Below are 17,788 nucleotides of genomic sequence, written 5' to 3'. Positions count from 1 at the left end.
TACTAGCAATGCATGTCGCACTGAGACAAACATTTATTTTGGTATTTTAGTATAGTATCCCTCAGTAGCATGATCAAAGTAATACTCAGGTTCTTAAAAGAAGTGGTACCACAAAATCCGACAAAGTCTTGGATTTCTCTGTAAAACCGATTACAGATTACAATAAACATGCTTTGAAAACAGAAACAATGTTTAATACAACCTTCAGAGACACTGAAAAAGAACCGAACTTTCATTTCTAAACAGTACAAACGTATACAATAATGCTGAACTGTTCAAATTTAGCAGCACCAAGTCAATATCTGACTGCTACAAAATAAAAAAAATTACACTGCTGAAAATAAACAAAAACATCTTATCTGGATTCTTATATGGAAAATGTGGTCATTCTGAAGGTCTAATCTCAACAACATAAAAAGTTAAACAATAAACCCATAATAACCATTTTCAATGTGATGCTAGACTAGTAGCTTTTAAATAGAGAAAACAATTTTTTTTTTGCCAACATTTGACTGAAAAACAACTTTTAAGAATATTTCAGATTTAACAACTTTCAACAGAAAACCTGAAGGGAAAATGATCCGTTCACAACTAACACTGTTTACCCCCACATGCAGTGCACCACTGCATCCTTGCTGAGTTACTCTTTAGGTTGCTGTGCTGTGTAACAGCTTCAGTCCAGCAGTGCCCAAGATATCCAATCATGCTCAGTCTCACATTAATGGAGCAGAGGTTGGCGTGTCAGTACGATGAGCTGTGATTGACTCCTGTTTTCGAAAGTTTGTGACTTGCCAGAGATGCAGAGGGTGTGGTTGAGTCACAGAGAGAAGGTTCTGGCTGCCGAACTACCTCGTCCAGCTCGTTGATAAAGTGTTTCAGGTCCTCAAGGCAACGCTCACGGATCTCCCCGAGGTTCTCCCTGAGAGGGACCTGCAGCTGCTTCTCAAGGTTGGGGTCTTTGGCCACTAGCATCTTCACCACCATGCCAAACGTCTCGCAGTCCTGACGGTACACCTGGACATGGGACAGGAATAAAAGCTAAAAATAATTCTTGACGTGCACAAAAAGGTCTTAAGTGAGGACATAAGCTGTTTCCTTCCTGCTCAACCTGTCACCTAGGTGTTAATACTCTAGCGTCATGGAGGCTTAACACTCTGGTGTTAATAGACATCATGTTGCATCAAAAGAAAACCACTTCTCCTCTCAAAAAGAGGTACTTTATATAGGACGGGGTTGTCCAAGAAGCAATAAACCCCACTTTGGTGGTGGTTCTAAGGATTATAACAGGTGTTAAAAGGAGAATGAGTAAGAGGTGTTGAAATCTTGTTAGGGAGCTGCCATTTCACACCGAGCCTCGAATGTCTCATAAAACAATGAAGCGGGCCTGCTGCTTCAACAGAAAATGGTTCGGTTTGCTAAATACCAAAGCAGATCTGTCTGAAACTCACAAGCCTTCGCCTGAGCCGTCATTTCAAATGGAAATAAATACTAGTCAATTCATGTGATAATAATGTTTGCGTGTGTTATTTTACATATTTTGACAAGTACAACTCTAAAAACATTTTGTAGAAACCAAAATAAATCCATGTATTTAAATCCCTGCTGAATACTTTTTCCCTTAATAGCCTTCAAAATGAAGTAGCAGCAATAATAAAGAAACAAACAATAAAACACTTCACAGGAGTAATGGTGCATTCACACACAAGGATCCAAAATAGCTGGTAGTATCTTCTGTGAATGTGAACTTACAAGCTTTTCCCTGAGTGGAAAGTAGGTTTCTGACATATCTGCCATATGTATGTACTGCTAGGTATGTCGGCGTTTTGTTCACACATCATCCTTCATTATGTCCCAGTAACTGGTTAAAAAAAAAAAAAGAATCTTGTAGAGGACTGAGAAGCAGGTGTCTGCGATGATAAACCTTTCCTCCATTTTTGTTTAAAATTCCTTCAGGTAGTGGAGTGGAGCAGCGAACACTTCTGTGCTTCGGTTTACGTTGGAATCGAGATCATCATAACTGGTTCTCACCCGGCTGCTGTTGCACCGCATCTGAGAATATCTGAGTGAGAATTACAGTTTTCCCCTGAATCATAGCTGCGTGTTTTTTGAATCTGACAAGCTCCACGGGGCACACGCATTTTCTCATTCGCAATGAAGCTGTCACATCCCCAGCCCTTTGAATCCCTATGTGCGAACGTACTCTAAGGGGGATTATCAGGAATAAAAACTCCCTCTGAGGGATGACAACGAGTCAACTGATGGACTGCTGCTTTTTATGTTGAGCATCATGTTTAGCTGCCGCAGGCGGACACAAGGGCACTTCCAATGACAAAAGTTGAGCACATGCGCTTGTGTGTGTAAAATTAGGCCAGGCAAGGGCGAGTTTCAGTCATTCATTGGATACCAACAACGGCTTCTGTGCTGCGGGGCATTCTGAGTCGCAGACTTATTTATAGCTTTTCACAATGTTCTAAGAACAGAAAGCATAGTTGGAACAGGGGATAGAGCACAAATGCAGATTGGCTGTCAAACAGAGTCAATGTACTTGAGAGATGGCAGCATTCCAAAATCTGCATTAAAACAAATAAATTTCCACTGTTGTATAAAAAGCTACACAGTTTATCTGCAATAGCGCGCTGCTCAGAAACTTAGGATAGTCCTTTGTTACGTCAAACTAACCAATGGAAAACAAAAGGCAATTTACAGGACACAAACTGTTTCAGGAAAGAGTGCTGATGCAAAACTGGGTGTTTCTTTACATTGCTTAGGTACAATAATTAAGTAGATGTTAGACAACAGCCAAGCTGACAAATCTGTACAACAACAGCAAACCTGTGACAGTCAATGCATTGTCCTTTTAATCTTTCTAATGTCCCGTGGCCTCATTCAACAGCTGATTGAAACTACTATAAAAGAATTTATTTATCAACTTTTCTCAGGAAGTTCCTGAGAAAAGTTGATAGACATAATCAAGAACTTCTATCAATACAAGCAAATGAGTTCTTAGACAACAGTGTGCTGAAAATATACATCCTGTATTCAAACGCACTTCCTGAAATACCTCCCTTGTTATCCAATCAGGAAGGGAAGGACCAGCTCTTGACTTTGGGTGGGGTTGGTCTAGAACTATCGGATTCTAAAAACAGATTCTCCTTTAGACTTTTATAAGCTTTGTTTCTATTTTTGTTTTTTAAACTGCATGCTGATAGTGGCTGAAAGCTATTACATTATGGTGGAAGATTAATTGTGTGAACTTGCCTGGAATCAGAAATGAGAGAAAAAGAATGAAAGACCCAGTTCTGGGATCTCTGTATCTAAAAAAAACTCAGTGAGGCTGGAACTGTCTTGTAGCCAAATACATTGAAGTTCCTCAACAAATGAAATAAAATATCCTTAGTATCACAACCTGGGCTACAAGGGGAAAACATAATACACATTATTCTATCTCATGTCATGTCACTCATTATAATGAGTTAGTTTGTACTACAGCCAAAGTCAACGCTGACAATGAGAACGGGTTCAGGTTGAATTCCATCGGCCTGATTTCAATTAGCTACACAAACACACACAGAGGCACTGGTACAAGGAGGCCCAGCACGATGTCTGGTTGATGATGGAAAGTGCATCTTGGGATCTGTGACAATTTTAGACACAGTTAGTGGGATTTCGGGGAGCTACTGCACTTTTTGTGTCCATGTGTACAGAAGAGATGGCTAGACCTGATTGGGTGTAGAAACCCAAACATCTGGCCAACATGAATGCCTATTGCAAGAGAGACATGTGAAAGTGACTATTCTGTCACAGAGTGAAAAAGAACATCTAACTTAACAGTGTTTAGTTGTGTGTTCTGGGCACTATCTGGAATTAATAGCAGCCACTAGACAAGTGCTTACAAGGATCTCTATTGTGAGCCACTTTGGCAGGTAACCAACTGTCATGTGAAGGCAATTCTCTTGATGTTCACAGATGTCTAAAAGATTTAAATGTTTACCTAAAAGACATTTTCCCCTAGATCTATCCTCAGAAAAATTAAAACAAAAACATTTTTTTTTATCTGGCTATGGCTGACTTCACACACTCTTATAACTAAACCATAGAGCTTGTCGAGCAAGAGAGATTGTTGACTGCTAAGGCATAAAAAAACCTTTATGCAAGTGACCTGGGTATTGCAAAAGCCAAACAGAAAAGGAGTAAGACACTGAAATTGTCAGTAGATTTGTATGGGTATTTAAAAATTGGAAATCCTGGGTAAAAAAAAGTGAAACCTTAAGCTTTGAAACTCAAGGCCTTAATTAAAGACTAGAAAATATGTATGCAATGACAATACTGAAACCTTTCATAACACTTGAAAATATATATGGAGTTCACACAGCTTAAACATTATATAATTTTATATAAAATAAAATATATATATAAAAATAAAATATAATATAATTTTATCTTATGACTAAGCGAAGACAAGGATGAGGAGAAATTAGACTATAAAGCAGGCCAGAAGCTGCAGCGTCAGCAGCAGCCTATAGGCTCTGGCGTGCAGCTCAATGTAAGAGCGCAGTGTGTGCTCCAGGGCAGAGCTGGCTTGAGTTTAATGATCCCAGTAAAGCAGCAGTAGTGCTTACTGGTGCAGGAATGGCCTTTGTTAGATACCTGAGGAGCACTGGAACCTCAAGCCTAGGGTGGTTTAGTTCTGTTAAGCGGTCGACCTCTCAATTTATTGTACAGACAAACCTATACCATGTCTAAGCTGTAGTTTCTGCTTACATTTATATGCTCCTATACCCTAGTGTTTCTGTACCCCTGTGTGTGGGTCTTTATACTGCGTCTCTGCATGTGTGCATTTGGAAAGGTGACTCAATCATAATGAGGGTTTCTATCGGGGAAAAAGAAGTGGAGATTAACAAGAACTAGGAGGAAAATGTTGGTAAATTTTGAAACCAGCTACTTTTCCAGATAATTAACCATCACTTAAACACTGTGTTAAAACTGATATCTAGCTGTTAACAGTGAAAATGGCTGGGAAGTTTAAGGGTTTCCCCACCACTGACTGGTGGATATAAAAGTTAATTTCCTGCCTTGTTACCAACATAATAGGTGGCTGTTCCAGTAATGTTGACCCTCTTAAAAAAAAAAAGGCATGATTCAAAGATATTGAGACCAAGTAGACATTTATAGAAAAGTTGACAAATTAACAATTTCTAATGAAAGGACCATCAATGCAACAATTCTCTGGAATTTTCCAAAAGAGAAAACAGAGAACCACAGAAATGTTGGCTTATATACCTTCTTTTATGCTGCATGAATAACAATATTGAATCCTAGATACTGTATTTGTAAAAAAAAAAAAAAAAAAGTTAGTGCAAGATTTATATGTGAAAAATATGCATCTTAAATAAATTACTGTTAAGATGGAGTGGGGCCAGGGAGTTAATGGGCTGTAAAATGACAAGAAAACGTATGGGTTTCAATAGCTAATCTTATTTTAACACTAAACTATCACTCACTAACTTTTAGCTTTCTCCAGAGGGTCTGTTAAATGTAAATTTAAGATGTCAAGCATTGGGAAAGTACCTTCTCTATCTCTTGGGCTTTGGCTGCGATGGCCAGGGCTCGTCGCTCTTGAAGGTTTTCTGTAGACTTTTGGTTCTCCTCCACAACGGGTGCTACTAGTGGTTCTTCTTTCTCTCCTTCCTGAGGATGGTTCTCCTCCTAAAAACAGAGGAGAAGAAAAACTCAGATTATATTTTAACTCTAAAACTCTGCTTATATTTTGAGGATCCCTAAAAAAATCTGTTTTCATGACAAATGTATAAAAATGTTTTCAGTAAAACCAAAAGGCACTGGCTCCATTAGGGTCCATTTCTGATTAAAGCCAAAACTGAACCTTTTTCTGGACAAAAATCAATACACCAAGATCAGCAACTTATAATCTCTGTCCTGACTGTTTAGGAAATATGTGGCTGATGAGGTATATCAAAGGATAAAGCTCAAATATACTGAGGCACCAGATGAAGCTGAAAAGCCAAAGCCCACTGCAAGTCTAGCCAGATAATTCATGATGAGCCCTCTAACGTGTAGACTGTGAAAGCCAAAAGAAGGAGCAAAGTGGAGAAATGAGGGCAACTTGGTGCACCACTCGGTTTCTTCTGCTCATTTCCTGACACTTTTAGAGTTTGAAGGCCAGGCAGCAGAAATGCCTAGCCATGACTAAAGTCCACCCCTACATTAAAGGAAACAGGCCAAGGAATGAGTCATTAAGTTGCTAAGAAGACTGAGGAAAGAAATTACAGGAGATGATACATCACAAAGCCGAGAGTGGCCAAAAATAAAAAGCACAACTCATAAACATCATCCAATTATTCCTGATTTTATTTCCCTCCCTGAAGAAGTGCTTGGGAGAAGTCCAGTGTGTACACTTGTATGAAAGATTGCATTTGTCAGTTTTCAGCCTTCTTAGCCTCAATGGAAAAATATCTTATATCCTGTGTCTTTCACTTCAACTCACTGGGCACAGCCTCGATGTCATGTTTTACTTCAAATACAAAGCTTGGCAGACATACAGACAGATATATATCAATATGGAGCTATGGAAAATCAATAGAAAGGTTTGGGTAATCTCTGTTCAACATTAAACTAATTTACACATTATATCTCACTTGTCTTAAAAGACTGTTGCTGTCCGTAGAACCATGAACTTAGTTTCATGCTAAAACACACCCTTACTATAAAACAAGACATTTTTGTTGGCGGTGGTGTAGTTTGTCTTATTCCCAGTGATAACTCACTGCTTAGGTTGGAGAAAGGTTTATGGTCATTCCCTCACAATCAAATCATAAAAGGTTTACCATTATATACTGACCAAGCTAAAGGAAAAGTCAGGGATCATCAAAATCTTGAGGATTTACGAACTTGGAAGACATGAATGCCTGTAAACAAAAAAAAAAAAAAAAAAAAATCTCATCCCAACCCATGGAGTAGATGTTGAGACATTTCACAGGACAGGTATTCCCCGTTTACCTCAGTTGATCTTATTTTGGTTGGCTAAAAGTTGCACTGTAACTGACAGGAATTCGTTGCTTTGTATCAGGCTAAAACCTGATGACCTTTTTGCTTTCAGGACATGTTCTCCACCCACTAGGCCACCCTGGCTCGCAGCCAGAGGTAGAGCTGTTCTCTAGGTCTCCCTCTTTAGTCTCTTCTGTCTGGGGAGGCTCCAGAAAGCCTGCATGTGTGTTTGTTGAATCTGCACAGCAGGCAGTGGCTGGGGCCATTAGTGCAAGCTTTACTGGGGGCACAACACAGGCCTTTCATCTTGGCCAAGGTTATAGGTTTGTGCCCCCAGAACAGAGAACAACAATGCACCACAGACTAGATCAAACACAGCAGTAGACACAGCAATGTATGTCTATGTGTGTGCGTGTGTGTGTGGAGGGGTGGGGCACGTAGTTAAACTTTCATCACAGCAGTTGATTGGGTGGTGGTGGGTGGTTCTTACAAAAATGCATATTAGAAGGAAAGAAAAGGACTACACTTGTATTTTGCATCTTGTAATTTGTGATGTACAAAGCATGTGCATGTGTTTAGAGAAATATCAAAGTGCCCACTATGTGAATTAAAAGCATGAATTATTGAAAACATAAACAATGGCAACATGCACATGACCTGGCATATTCTTTAAAAAGACCTAAGGACCGCTAATGATTATATTATAATACTTTATGGGCATTAAGCAGCATTTATAGGCTTTTTTGATGTTATTATTAAAAATGTTATTTATGGCAATTTTGGCTGCTTCGCCTGTGTCAATGACAGTCATTTTAAGCTCTTAGGGAAGTAATTCCAAATGCATTTTAGTTTTTAGATAACTGGCTGGCTGTCTGTAAGTATAAAAATGCCAAAAAGTCAGATTTAGATCTTGGGCTATTTTTTGGTTGAGATATAAGATGCTTTCTGTTGTTAATGTTCAGTGCTTTTTTTGTGTGAGCCCTATGTCACACATCAATTCCTCATAAGCACAAGAGCTGCTACATACACCAGAGCAGTCACATCTACCAAACAGTCATTCATACTCTAAACCAGAAAAAGGAAATGACTGTTCATTGTAAATGGTGTAAACACATCCCACTATGTTCCACAGGGACCTCTCCTGGCTTTGCAGTCAAGATCACATGATAAAGATGTGACTTGAGCTACTAAGTCAGTCTCTTCACTTCTGGGTGGCCATAGCCAGACGCACTACGCCTAATCACATCTGATTCTACGCCTTTCTGCATAAGTGGACCTGGAAGATACCAGCAAAACACGCTATTAGTTGCAAAACATGCAACTTTCATACTCCCTCACAACAGTAAAAGTATTGTGTTAAAAATAAGAGCACTTCAAGGAAGAGCGACTCATACTTTTATCGACACTTGAGCCCCTACACTGCTACAAATCCTTGTGATTGAGGATCTGCTTACCGCACAGGTAAACAAAGCACATGCCTGATTGCTTTTATGCTCCGCGTGAGTGCCACTTTAAAACCCATTAACATACTTCAGTGGAACTAAACACTTATTAGAAGGACAGAATTTAAGAAGTTCCAGATGCATCCTGCTGTATGGTGACAAAGGCGGAGTACATGTTATACCATAAACAGGACAACACCTTACTGAACATTTAGGATTGAATTGGTATATTATTTTGAATCCTAAAACTTTTAGTTGTGACAACTGGCAAAATTGTTGTCACATTTTTGTTCATTCGAGTAAAGTTTTTTTGTTCATTCAAGTACATTTTAAGCACAAAAACATCGATAAGTACCCAGCTCTTGTGAATTAAGTGATAATTAGTTACTCTTCTCATCTGCTTGAGCTCACCTTGTTTGAGGTCGCACTGTGTGGAGAGCCTTCTCTTGACAGGCCAGGAATTTTGTCTAAAGAAACAACAGAGACGAGTTCAACACTTCAAGACAGACTAAGATGTAGATAAAAAGATAGAAGGAGGAATATAACAGAAAAAACACAGCTGTTATGTTTAGGGAAAATAGGTACGTTTTTAATGCTCAATAAAGATGCTGACACTAGATCCCAGAAACAGACGGTCGACCATCAGGCTCCAAACTCCAGCTGATGAATTCATTGTAACACAATAATTTTTTTGACACCACCTGTTCTACAGTTACTCAATTTCACTTTGCTCTTCTGCAAACAGAAACCACTCTAGGCTTTGTAACCAAGTCCTTACAACAAATATGAACTTTGAGCACCTCGTAATGAAACAAAAATACCCCGGAGTGGAAGCTTTGGCTTCAGGAATATCCATCAGACATCCTACACCCTTTCCTTCTTCTTATAGCACACGACCTGGTGGCACCTTTATGAGGCCTGACAAAGTGGCAGACAGAGCAGCGAGGAAGACTGGCTGCAGGACACATTAGAAATGCTCTCTGTCTCTCTCGGGTTACTCAAACTGGGAATCTTTTAAGTTTAACAACCTCTGTATTTTCTCAATCAAATCATCTGCATTGCGATGTCATCTTATATTCAATCATTCCTACCTTAAAACATCTGATGAAAAACCTGGTTGGACCTGACCAAGATTAAAAGTAGAAAACCACTGCCAGATTGCAGTCAGTTTAATGTTTCTAGAGCAACTATACTGAATTGCGCTTACCAGTCATCTTGCTCTGAGAATACGTCTCTTCATATCCTGTAGGAAGACAATGCCATAAGGTCACTGGTTGTGTAGATAACTAGATTTTCTTAACTTGAAGATTTAATATCAGCCTGTAAGACCCAAACAGTGTATGTCCAGTGTCAGTGTAAAATAAATTGAAATAAATAAATAACATGTTTTAGAATTGCTATTTAGCAATTAAAAATACAGTCTGTCTTCTGTCGTACTATTCTTCAACATTCAGTGTGACAGGGGACAAGTGTAGGAAACCAACATGATAAGGATGCAAAGAGACATGTGAGGAACACCAGATCAGTTTATCGTCACCCAGGTCCAAGCTTATTCACATGGTGCCATGTACAGACCTAAAGTGTCATGTCCACTCTGTTGAGGAAAGAGTGCCCCCCAGAGGTGCTCAGAAACACCTGCATGACCCTCTGGACCATCAGTACCTGAAAGGTGAGTCGGGGAGACAGTGAACTAACAAAAGATGTGGTTGTGCTGAGAGGGTTTTAAAAGTGCTTAACACTACACCGGGGGAGGGGAAACTAACAGCTCTACATACTCTTGCCTTGCTGCGGAGGAAATGGCAGGCCCTTGGCTCTGTCTGGTGAGTAACCTCTGCTGCTGACGCTGGAGCCAGAGCGACTGTGGGGCGAGCGGGCCACCTCACGGCGAACAGGAGAACGCTCTCTGAGGGGGGGAAACGGGGGTCCTTTTCTCCTGTAGTGATCTCTATCCTCCCTGGACAAACAGACAGAACATGTGAATTGTCATCATTTCAACAGATGAAAAATCCAAAGTGTTGTGGACAATTAGAAAATTAGCTTCTCTTTTATGTTTAACAAATAGCTACCGTAGCTGCTGGCATTGTTCTACTTCAAACAATGGTAACATATTCCCTGTCCTTTTTCTGCACTGACAGCACAATGCTGCCCTCTAGTATTCTGAAGGCCACTGCACAAAACACACAACTGTGAGTTCCTAGGTTACTGAAGAGACCCACAGTGAGTTACAGCCACAGTCAAATTCAACCATCATAATAATTCACAATGGGTGTGAAATGGGGAAAAAAAAAAAAAAAGAAGAAGAAAAAAAAAAAGAATGAATGACACAAAAAGGCTTCCTCTCTGACTGCACAACTGTGTGGCTGGAAGGAATTAGCAGCATATACTTGGGTGAGAATGGCGCATGAATGCCCTGAGCTGTGATTAAATTTGTATTCATGCATACCCTCTGTCCAGGTTGAGGATGGCCTGCACTAATGTGTCTTCCCCACTCTCTGGGAGAGACCTGGGTGCTGGGTAAATGCCCTGGTTTCGTACGCCATGAGGAGGAGGAGGTGCACGGGCGCTAAGGGGATAAAAACACATGTGGTTCAGCTACAAATTAAGGCACGTTTTGTAACATAATTCCTATTGGCCCACCACAAATTTACCCTGTCAAGGGGGATTTAAAAGGAATACACCTGACATCCTTCAACCTTTCACATTGTTAACACTGAACTTCAACAAATACTACAGAGAATTCAGTTGTGTCACTCTGTTTTATACAGCTAAATACAAGTGAAATCTCATCCAGAGGCCAAGTAACACAAACTCTATTTCTTTTAGCTCTGAGCAGCACATGTGCAACCTGAAAACCTGTTTAACGTCATCAATAACAAAGTAGGTTTCCCACCATGCAAATGCACCAGATTGAGCATTTTACAATATGCCAGCAGACAGAAAATCTCTGAATTAAAATGTTGGGAGTGCCAGAAACATGAACAACTTGAGCAGTCCAAAATGGCTCAGGTGATCATGATTTGTGATCGCTGCTATGCAAACAAACATTTTCAACAGGAATACTTGAAGGGCCTACTCCCGTAGACACACATCCTGAGCTGAACCTGAGCAATTTAACAGAGGAGCAGCAGACATATCCAATTTTCAGTGTAACCGTAGCCTTTGAGAAGAAGCTGTTTACCCAAATTCCAAAGGCCGCCCTGCGTGTGGGTCCTCCCTGGGTACTCGGTAAGGATAATCCTCCTGTGACGTGAAAGTGAAAGTGAAAGTGAAAGTGACTTAACTGGCCAAGTATGGTGACCCATACATATAATTAAGAGTATGTAAATAAAAAAAAGAATTTAAAAAAAAAAAAAAAAAAAAAAAAAAAAAAATCAGTGAAAGTGACTTTGAATTCCCTAAAACACAGATGTACCAGAACATTTGATTTAAAAATGTATCTTTAACTGAACCTAAACCTGCTCCCCTTCAACTTAAATAATGATATCACAGGTTTGATACTGTCAAACAGACTGAAAAGTAAAGACATGTTTGCATGAATTTCAGAAGTTACACAGTGCTGAGAAAATGTCAGAACTAGCCCATCGGCTATATACATAGTCATAAATTCTAAACAAGGAAATGAAAACAGTAAAAGCAAATAAAAAAAAAAAATAGCAACAAAGGCCACCATAATAGAATTTCATATTTGAATAAGTAAATGCATTCAATAGTTTAATAGAAAGGTCTTGATTTTTTTTTTTTTTTTATTTGAACTTTCAACTATAGTGCCTTCAGTTATGTGTGTGTTTACATAAAATATTAGATAACATGGAAAACCAATATGTCGCCAAGGGCACAACTACACACTGATAGTTATATCAATTACTTTCATAGCTTATTTACTATGTAAAAATGTTTAGGAGCCTTGGTGTAAAGTGGTACATTCACTCTGTCAGTAGAATATATTTGAATTTGACTCTTTCTCCAGAGTTAAGAAAGTCTTTGGAGGTTTTGTTTGTATGCACACAAACTACTTAGCACCATGGGTTTTTACCCTCCTAGAAGGCGGAACAGCTCTGCGTTCAGCTGGGAAATGAAGGCTGTCCCCATGGTAGCCTCTCTGTTCTTCATGATAACTGCGTGGGCCACCTCCATTCGGGAAAAAACGGGGACCTCCTTCATATTCGTACCCGCCACGACCATAGTCGTCCTCTGGCCTGCCAAATGGGCCCCTCCTCTCCACAGCTCCTCCTGCTCTAGGGTAGGGACCCTAGAAGAACAGGTGCATTTTATAAACTGACATTTACAACTAAACTTTGTTGTTTTTTTGTTGGGTAACTTTTATTTTCATTTTCATAGCTTTTAGCAACCGTCAGATAAGTCTTTAGCTGATGTAGAAATATCTCAGTAGATTTTTCTCAATTAAGCAAGAGATTATTATGGCAACTGTAATTTGCTATCAAAATTATTTTTGCTCCTGGCAATACAAATAAAAGACTGAAACTTCTTGGCCGACACTCACCGATCTCTCTGTTAAAAAACGTTCATCATATACCTCTCGTATACTCCTGTCTCTCCTGTATGTCACTGTAAAATGCAAATAATGAAAGACACTGTTAGGGATGCAGCAATTAACCGATTTCAAAATTAATTGCACTTTAACACATCACGGTTAATTAATCGTAAAGGCTCCACTACACTGAGTGTTTCTGTTGCATGGAACGGAATTGTTGCAACTTGCACAAAACAAAAAAAAGTCCACCAGTGGTGCACCAGCTTAAAGTGCTATGATTATCAGAGACACAGTCTCCTACACACACTAGATTAACTATGGCAGAGTTACCAAACAGTGAACCTTTATTTCCATCAAAGAAGTGCCTGAAGTTGGCAGTATAGGAGCATTATGGGTACACCGAGTATAACCAGGGCGTCATTGAAAATGACGGATCACCTATTTGCAAAACTTGACGTAAAAAAAAAAAAAAAAAAAAAATTTGCTGCTAAAGGAACCAATACATCAAATTTGCTGCAGCACCTACGTGCCAACTTACTTAATGAAACACTGAGGTTGTACAGAGTTAAATATAAACATGTCACAATCAATGCCATAGGGGTGAGAGTTGGGCTTTCAAACAAAGTGGCATATAACGCTAGTCTATGGAAGACAGAATGTAGTTCTTTCAAGACCTGCAGTGAGCATTTAACATTATATATTGTTGCTTCCACCTGTCTGTGTTGAGTGAATGGCTTTGTAAATTAATATGCCAGGAGTAAAACACTAACATAACAGAAACCTGGTAAACTTCCAGGCAGTAGCAGCTCTACCTGTGTCCAGAAGAAATGTAGAAAGAAAACAGAAACTGAAAACACTAAATAATGTTGTGTTCTATTGCCACTTGTTATTTTCAAAAGGGAAATACTGACAGATGTTTACAAAGCAAATTCACCTTTCTTTAATTCCAGAGGGAGAGGTGGACTTTTTGTTTATCTACAATATTTATGCTGTATTATTTGGTGTTGTTTCTGTTTCCAAAGGCAGCAATAAATAACACTTTAAAACCTAATGAGTGCTCACGTAATTTTATACATTTGCAGTGTTGTGAAATCAATGAATGCATAATAATCGTGAAACCGTCACTGTTCCTCAGAGTATAATCAAAATCTACAATTGTTTGCATCCCTATGTATTGTGCATGTCATTGGACAAGGGTATCTCAACAAAACAATGCCAATTTCTGTATTCACTGGTGGCATCTTTGTTAAAGTGAACACTGATTAATAAATATTCAGTATGATGATAACCTTAGGACTGGTGGTTGTCATCCTCCTATAGCATATACATATTTTCTTATTTATTAAAAACAGTGCTAATCTGATGCAGTGTGAATAAGATATGATTAAACACTTACTTTTAGACTCAAAGGCGTCTATGAACAGTGTGCTATAGAGAAAATATGATCTTCAACACAATCTGTGGGAAGGCGGCGTTGGAAACACCATATAATTGAAATAACCATTTAGAAACCTGTTGTCTTCTTCATCATCATCTTCAGAATTAAGCCTATAAAAGAAACAAAGCATGTTGGAAACCGCACCGGGTTGCCAAGAGGTCAACAAAACAAATGCACGAAAACAGGGCACTGGTAATCATGGGACAGCGTCTGTTTGAACAACAACACTTTAGTCAACATCGTACAGCCATAACAGCACGCAAGCGACCAGTTGTAAGGGATCATTACAACATTTTCTACTACTAACTACTGCAAGTGCATGCAAAACGAACAGCTAGCATTGCTAATTAGCTAGCCTCCATACAGGTTGCAAATATCCGCACGGTTTATTTAGTCTGAGGGCAAGTTAGCTTATCCTTACTGTAACACAAAAATTACATAGAAATATTCACAATGAAACTAAGACTTTATGAACAAACACAGGCTGAATAACGTGTCCTACAGGCAATTTATTCCACACAAAAGTCAAAACAATCTCACCTTCGTCCATGGGTTCGTTAGCCTAGCCTTTCCCGGTAGATGCTACAGGGACAACGGGCTTTTTAATTGGAGGAGGGAAGTGATGACGTCGTCAAACAGCGACGCACAAACATAGCATTTGTGTCGAGTTATTCTTGCTAAAGAGCAGCTACATGTAAATATAATCCAATAGTGGTGTTTTAAAGACATTTGGATACAATTTAACGGTGGGAGCACTGTTGGTAAGTCTTTTGGTTAACGTACTCAGCTGCTGGAAGTAACGCTGAAATACTTAATACTATCTACATTAAAGATGGACTTATCAAACTGGCTAAGTCCCTGGTTATGTATTACACAGATGTAATGATTTGGTTTTCTTACAGTGTCTTGTGCGTCCAATATGAGCGGGGGTTTGGCACCAAGCAAAAGCACCGTGTATGTGTCTAATCTGCCTTTCTCTCTGACCAACAATGACCTACACAAGGTAATCCAGGGTTTATTGGTGATATTATATGCTGTTAGGCATCCTTTTGTTTAACAAAAAAACAAATAAGAGTTAACTTCCCTAGTAAAACAGACCACTTTGTCTCATTTCAGCTGTTCACCAAATATGGAAAAGTTGTAAAGTAAGTAATGACTCTGTCATAATTGATTGAACACATATCCCACAACAATCTACTATAATAATAATAGTAATGAAAGCTTTTTCTGTTATAATATTTATTTCAAGTTTTACAAAGGTATTAATAACTGTCTATGCTTATTTCAGGGTTACAATTGTTAAAGATAAAGTCACTCGCCAGAGTAAAGGGGTGGCATTTGTTCTCTTCCTGGACAGAGAATCAGCCCATAACTGTGCAAGAGCGATAAACAACAAACAGGTGAGCCATTTTCCAATGCAAACTATTAACTATTAACTAATATAACTATTTCACAATGTGTGTCACTGAACATATGGATATTCACTGGTCAGAGTTATGTGTTTGTCCCCCAGTTGTTCGGCAGAACAGTGAAAGCAAGCATTGCCATCGATAATGGCCGAGCAGCTGAGTTTATAAGAAGACGGAACTACACAGATAAGACTAAATGTTACGAATGTGGGGTCAGTAAATTTCTTATTTTTTGTCTTGTTAGACAGTAAAATATTATTTAAATAAGCTGTGGCTTAGAAGGTAGAGCAGGTCAACCATGAACCACAGAGTTGGTGGTTTGATCCTTGGCTTCACTAGTCCACATGTTGCAGTGTCCTTGGACAAGACACTGAACCCCAAGTTGCCCCCTGTGGCTGTTCCATCAGTGTATGAGTGCATGAGCAATTGTGTGAGCAGTGAGTGAACGGACAAAGTGTAAACGCACCTCGAATGCACTTGAGTGTAGAGAAGTGCTATACAAGTATTAGACCATTTACCATTTTCTCTCTGTTCTGAATGAAATACAATCTGTGAATAAATTGTGTTTTAACTGTTAAGGATACAGGTCATCTGAGCTATGCATGCCCGAAAAACGTGCTGGGAGAGAGGGAACCTCCGAAGAAGAAAGAAAAGAAAAAAAAGAAAAAGGCTCAACAACCTGAGCATGTGTAAGCATTCTATAGTTAAATCTGTGAGATATTGCCTAATGTAGGCTCTGCCATTTTTCCATCCATCCATCTATCTTCTGACCCTGGCTTTTTCCTGAAAGCCAGGGTCACGGGGATCTGCTGGAGCCTATCCCAGCTCTCTCTCGGGTGAAAGGCAGAGGTACACCCTGGACAGGTCTCCAGTCCATCACAGGGCCACATAGAGACACACAAAGACAGACAACCTCACACACTCACACTCACACTCACTCCTACGGGCAATTTAGATTCACCAATCAACCTGACATGTATGTTTTTGGACTGTGGGAGGAAACCGGAGTACCCAGAGTAAACCCACGCAAGCACGGGGAGAACGTGCAAACTCCACACAGAAAGGCCGGGTTGCGAACCCACGACCTTCTTGCTGTGAGGCAACAGTGCTAACTACTCACCAATCACTAATTTTTTTCCATATAGCGAAGAAGAAGAAAGTGAAGAAGAAGGAGAGGATCCAGCCTTAGATAGTCTGAGCCAAGCAATAGCTTTTCAGGTGAGTGTACAAATATACTGTGTAAAACAAATTTAAAAAGCATTCACATTTCATTTAAGGTTTTGAATAATATTCACTGATTTAAATTTTGTGAATTTTTGAGTGAAACTTTGTATTATTTTTCTGTTCTTGTAACACAATGTAATATAGAATATAATAACTAGGGGGCATGGAAAACTTTCTGCCCAAATATCAATTTCATTTTCTTTTAGCATTGTCCTGCGTTCTGTTTTTGTACCCTCTAGCAAGCCCGTATCGAGGAAGAGGAGAAACAGAGAAAACGGGCGCCGTCTCAAGAGGATGGTGCACATGCTTCAACATCATTGGGTATTAGAAAACCAAGGATCAAAAAGAATGCATACTTCAGTGATGAGGAGGAGCTCAGTGACTAATAAGAATATATATTTAGGACTTTGACAAATTGTTTGATTAATATGGATTTAGTTTTGTAAGGTGTTTTGTGTTAAAAATGTGCTTCCTTTTACACTGATACAGTTGGATATTTCTTTTATGTACATAGAGCTGAGTTAAAGGATGTGATGTATGTGGCATTTTTTATGTCAGTCAATAAAACAATGTTTCTTAATGAAAAGATAATTGTTAGGTCATTCCAGTATTCACTGATACATCAGGGTAAAGACTACTTGAGAAAAATAAAGTTAACAGCAAAAAACAGTGGTGCAATTTTCGTATGGTAAAAAATCCCAATGGTAGAAGACGAGGATTGCAATTAAAACAGTATGGGCACATGGTCTACTGAACCTTTTTTTGTATTTAAGTGCTGTCA

The 17,788-nt window shown here is 39.2% G+C and overlaps 2 protein-coding genes across 6 annotated transcripts; one reads left to right on the top strand and one right to left on the bottom strand.

Moving 5' to 3' along the window:
* Positions 1-172: 172 nt before the first annotated feature.
* Positions 173-14,987, bottom strand: pphln1 (periphilin 1). Of its 5 annotated transcripts, none has more exons than XM_026326600.1 (12): positions 14,915-14,986; positions 14,333-14,484; positions 12,946-13,010; positions 12,478-12,693; positions 11,623-11,684; positions 10,888-11,007; positions 10,226-10,398; positions 10,020-10,106; positions 9,652-9,687; positions 8,856-8,911; positions 5,569-5,706; positions 173-1,038 (listed from the first exon to the last, which is right to left on the bottom strand). In XM_026326600.1, coding segments are annotated over exons 2-12 (1,251 nt in total). In that variant the 5' UTR covers positions 14,334-14,484; positions 14,915-14,986; the 3' UTR covers positions 173-741. The 5 variants fall into 5 exon arrangements, with proteins under 5 accessions (XP_026182385.1, XP_026182384.1, XP_026182386.1 ...); XM_026326599.1 differs by having other exon boundaries at positions 10,220-10,398; positions 14,915-14,985; XM_026326601.1 differs by having other exon boundaries at positions 173-1,014; positions 10,220-10,398; positions 14,915-14,984.
* Positions 14,981-17,593, top strand: zcrb1 (zinc finger CCHC-type and RNA binding motif 1). The gene is made up of 8 exons (XM_026326604.2): positions 14,981-15,135; positions 15,277-15,377; positions 15,491-15,519; positions 15,663-15,774; positions 15,888-15,995; positions 16,363-16,472; positions 16,929-17,001; positions 17,247-17,593. Exons 2-8 carry the CDS (start codon positions 15,294-15,296, stop codon positions 17,391-17,393), a joined length of 663 nt encoding a protein of 220 aa, XP_026182389.1. The 5' UTR covers positions 14,981-15,135; positions 15,277-15,293; the 3' UTR covers positions 17,394-17,593.
* The last annotated feature ends 195 nt before the right edge of the window (positions 17,594-17,788 follow it).

This window comes from Mastacembelus armatus, chromosome 23 (genome assembly GCF_900324485.2).
Source record: "Mastacembelus armatus chromosome 23, fMasArm1.2, whole genome shotgun sequence".
Taxonomy (NCBI): domain Eukaryota; kingdom Metazoa; phylum Chordata; class Actinopteri; order Synbranchiformes; family Mastacembelidae; genus Mastacembelus; species Mastacembelus armatus.
Note: the sequence above shows the minus strand (reverse complement) of the source record. Positions and strands in the feature narration are given on the sequence as shown.

Bases quoted from the DNA above. Each gene is read 5' to 3' on its own strand.
- pphln1 (XM_026326599.1), bottom strand. The intron at 12,694-12,945 runs GTGAGTGTCGGC...CTGTTCTTCTAG, and splicing joins GTTTTTTAACAGAGAGATCG to GGTCCCTACCCTAGAGCAGG. The intron at 8,912-9,651 runs GTAAGCGCAATT...TTGTTTCTTTAG, and splicing joins TTCTCAGAGCAAGATGACTG to ACAAAATTCCTGGCCTGTCA.
- zcrb1 (XM_026326604.2), top strand. From the start codon at position 15,294: ATGAGCGGGGGTTTGGCACCAAGCAAAAGCACCGTGTATGTGTCTAAT. The intron at 16,473-16,928 runs GTAAGCATTCTA...TTTTCCATATAG, and splicing joins GCTCAACAACCTGAGCATGT to CGAAGAAGAAGAAAGTGAAG. The intron at 17,002-17,246 runs GTGAGTGTACAA...TGTACCCTCTAG, and splicing joins GCCAAGCAATAGCTTTTCAG to CAAGCCCGTATCGAGGAAGA.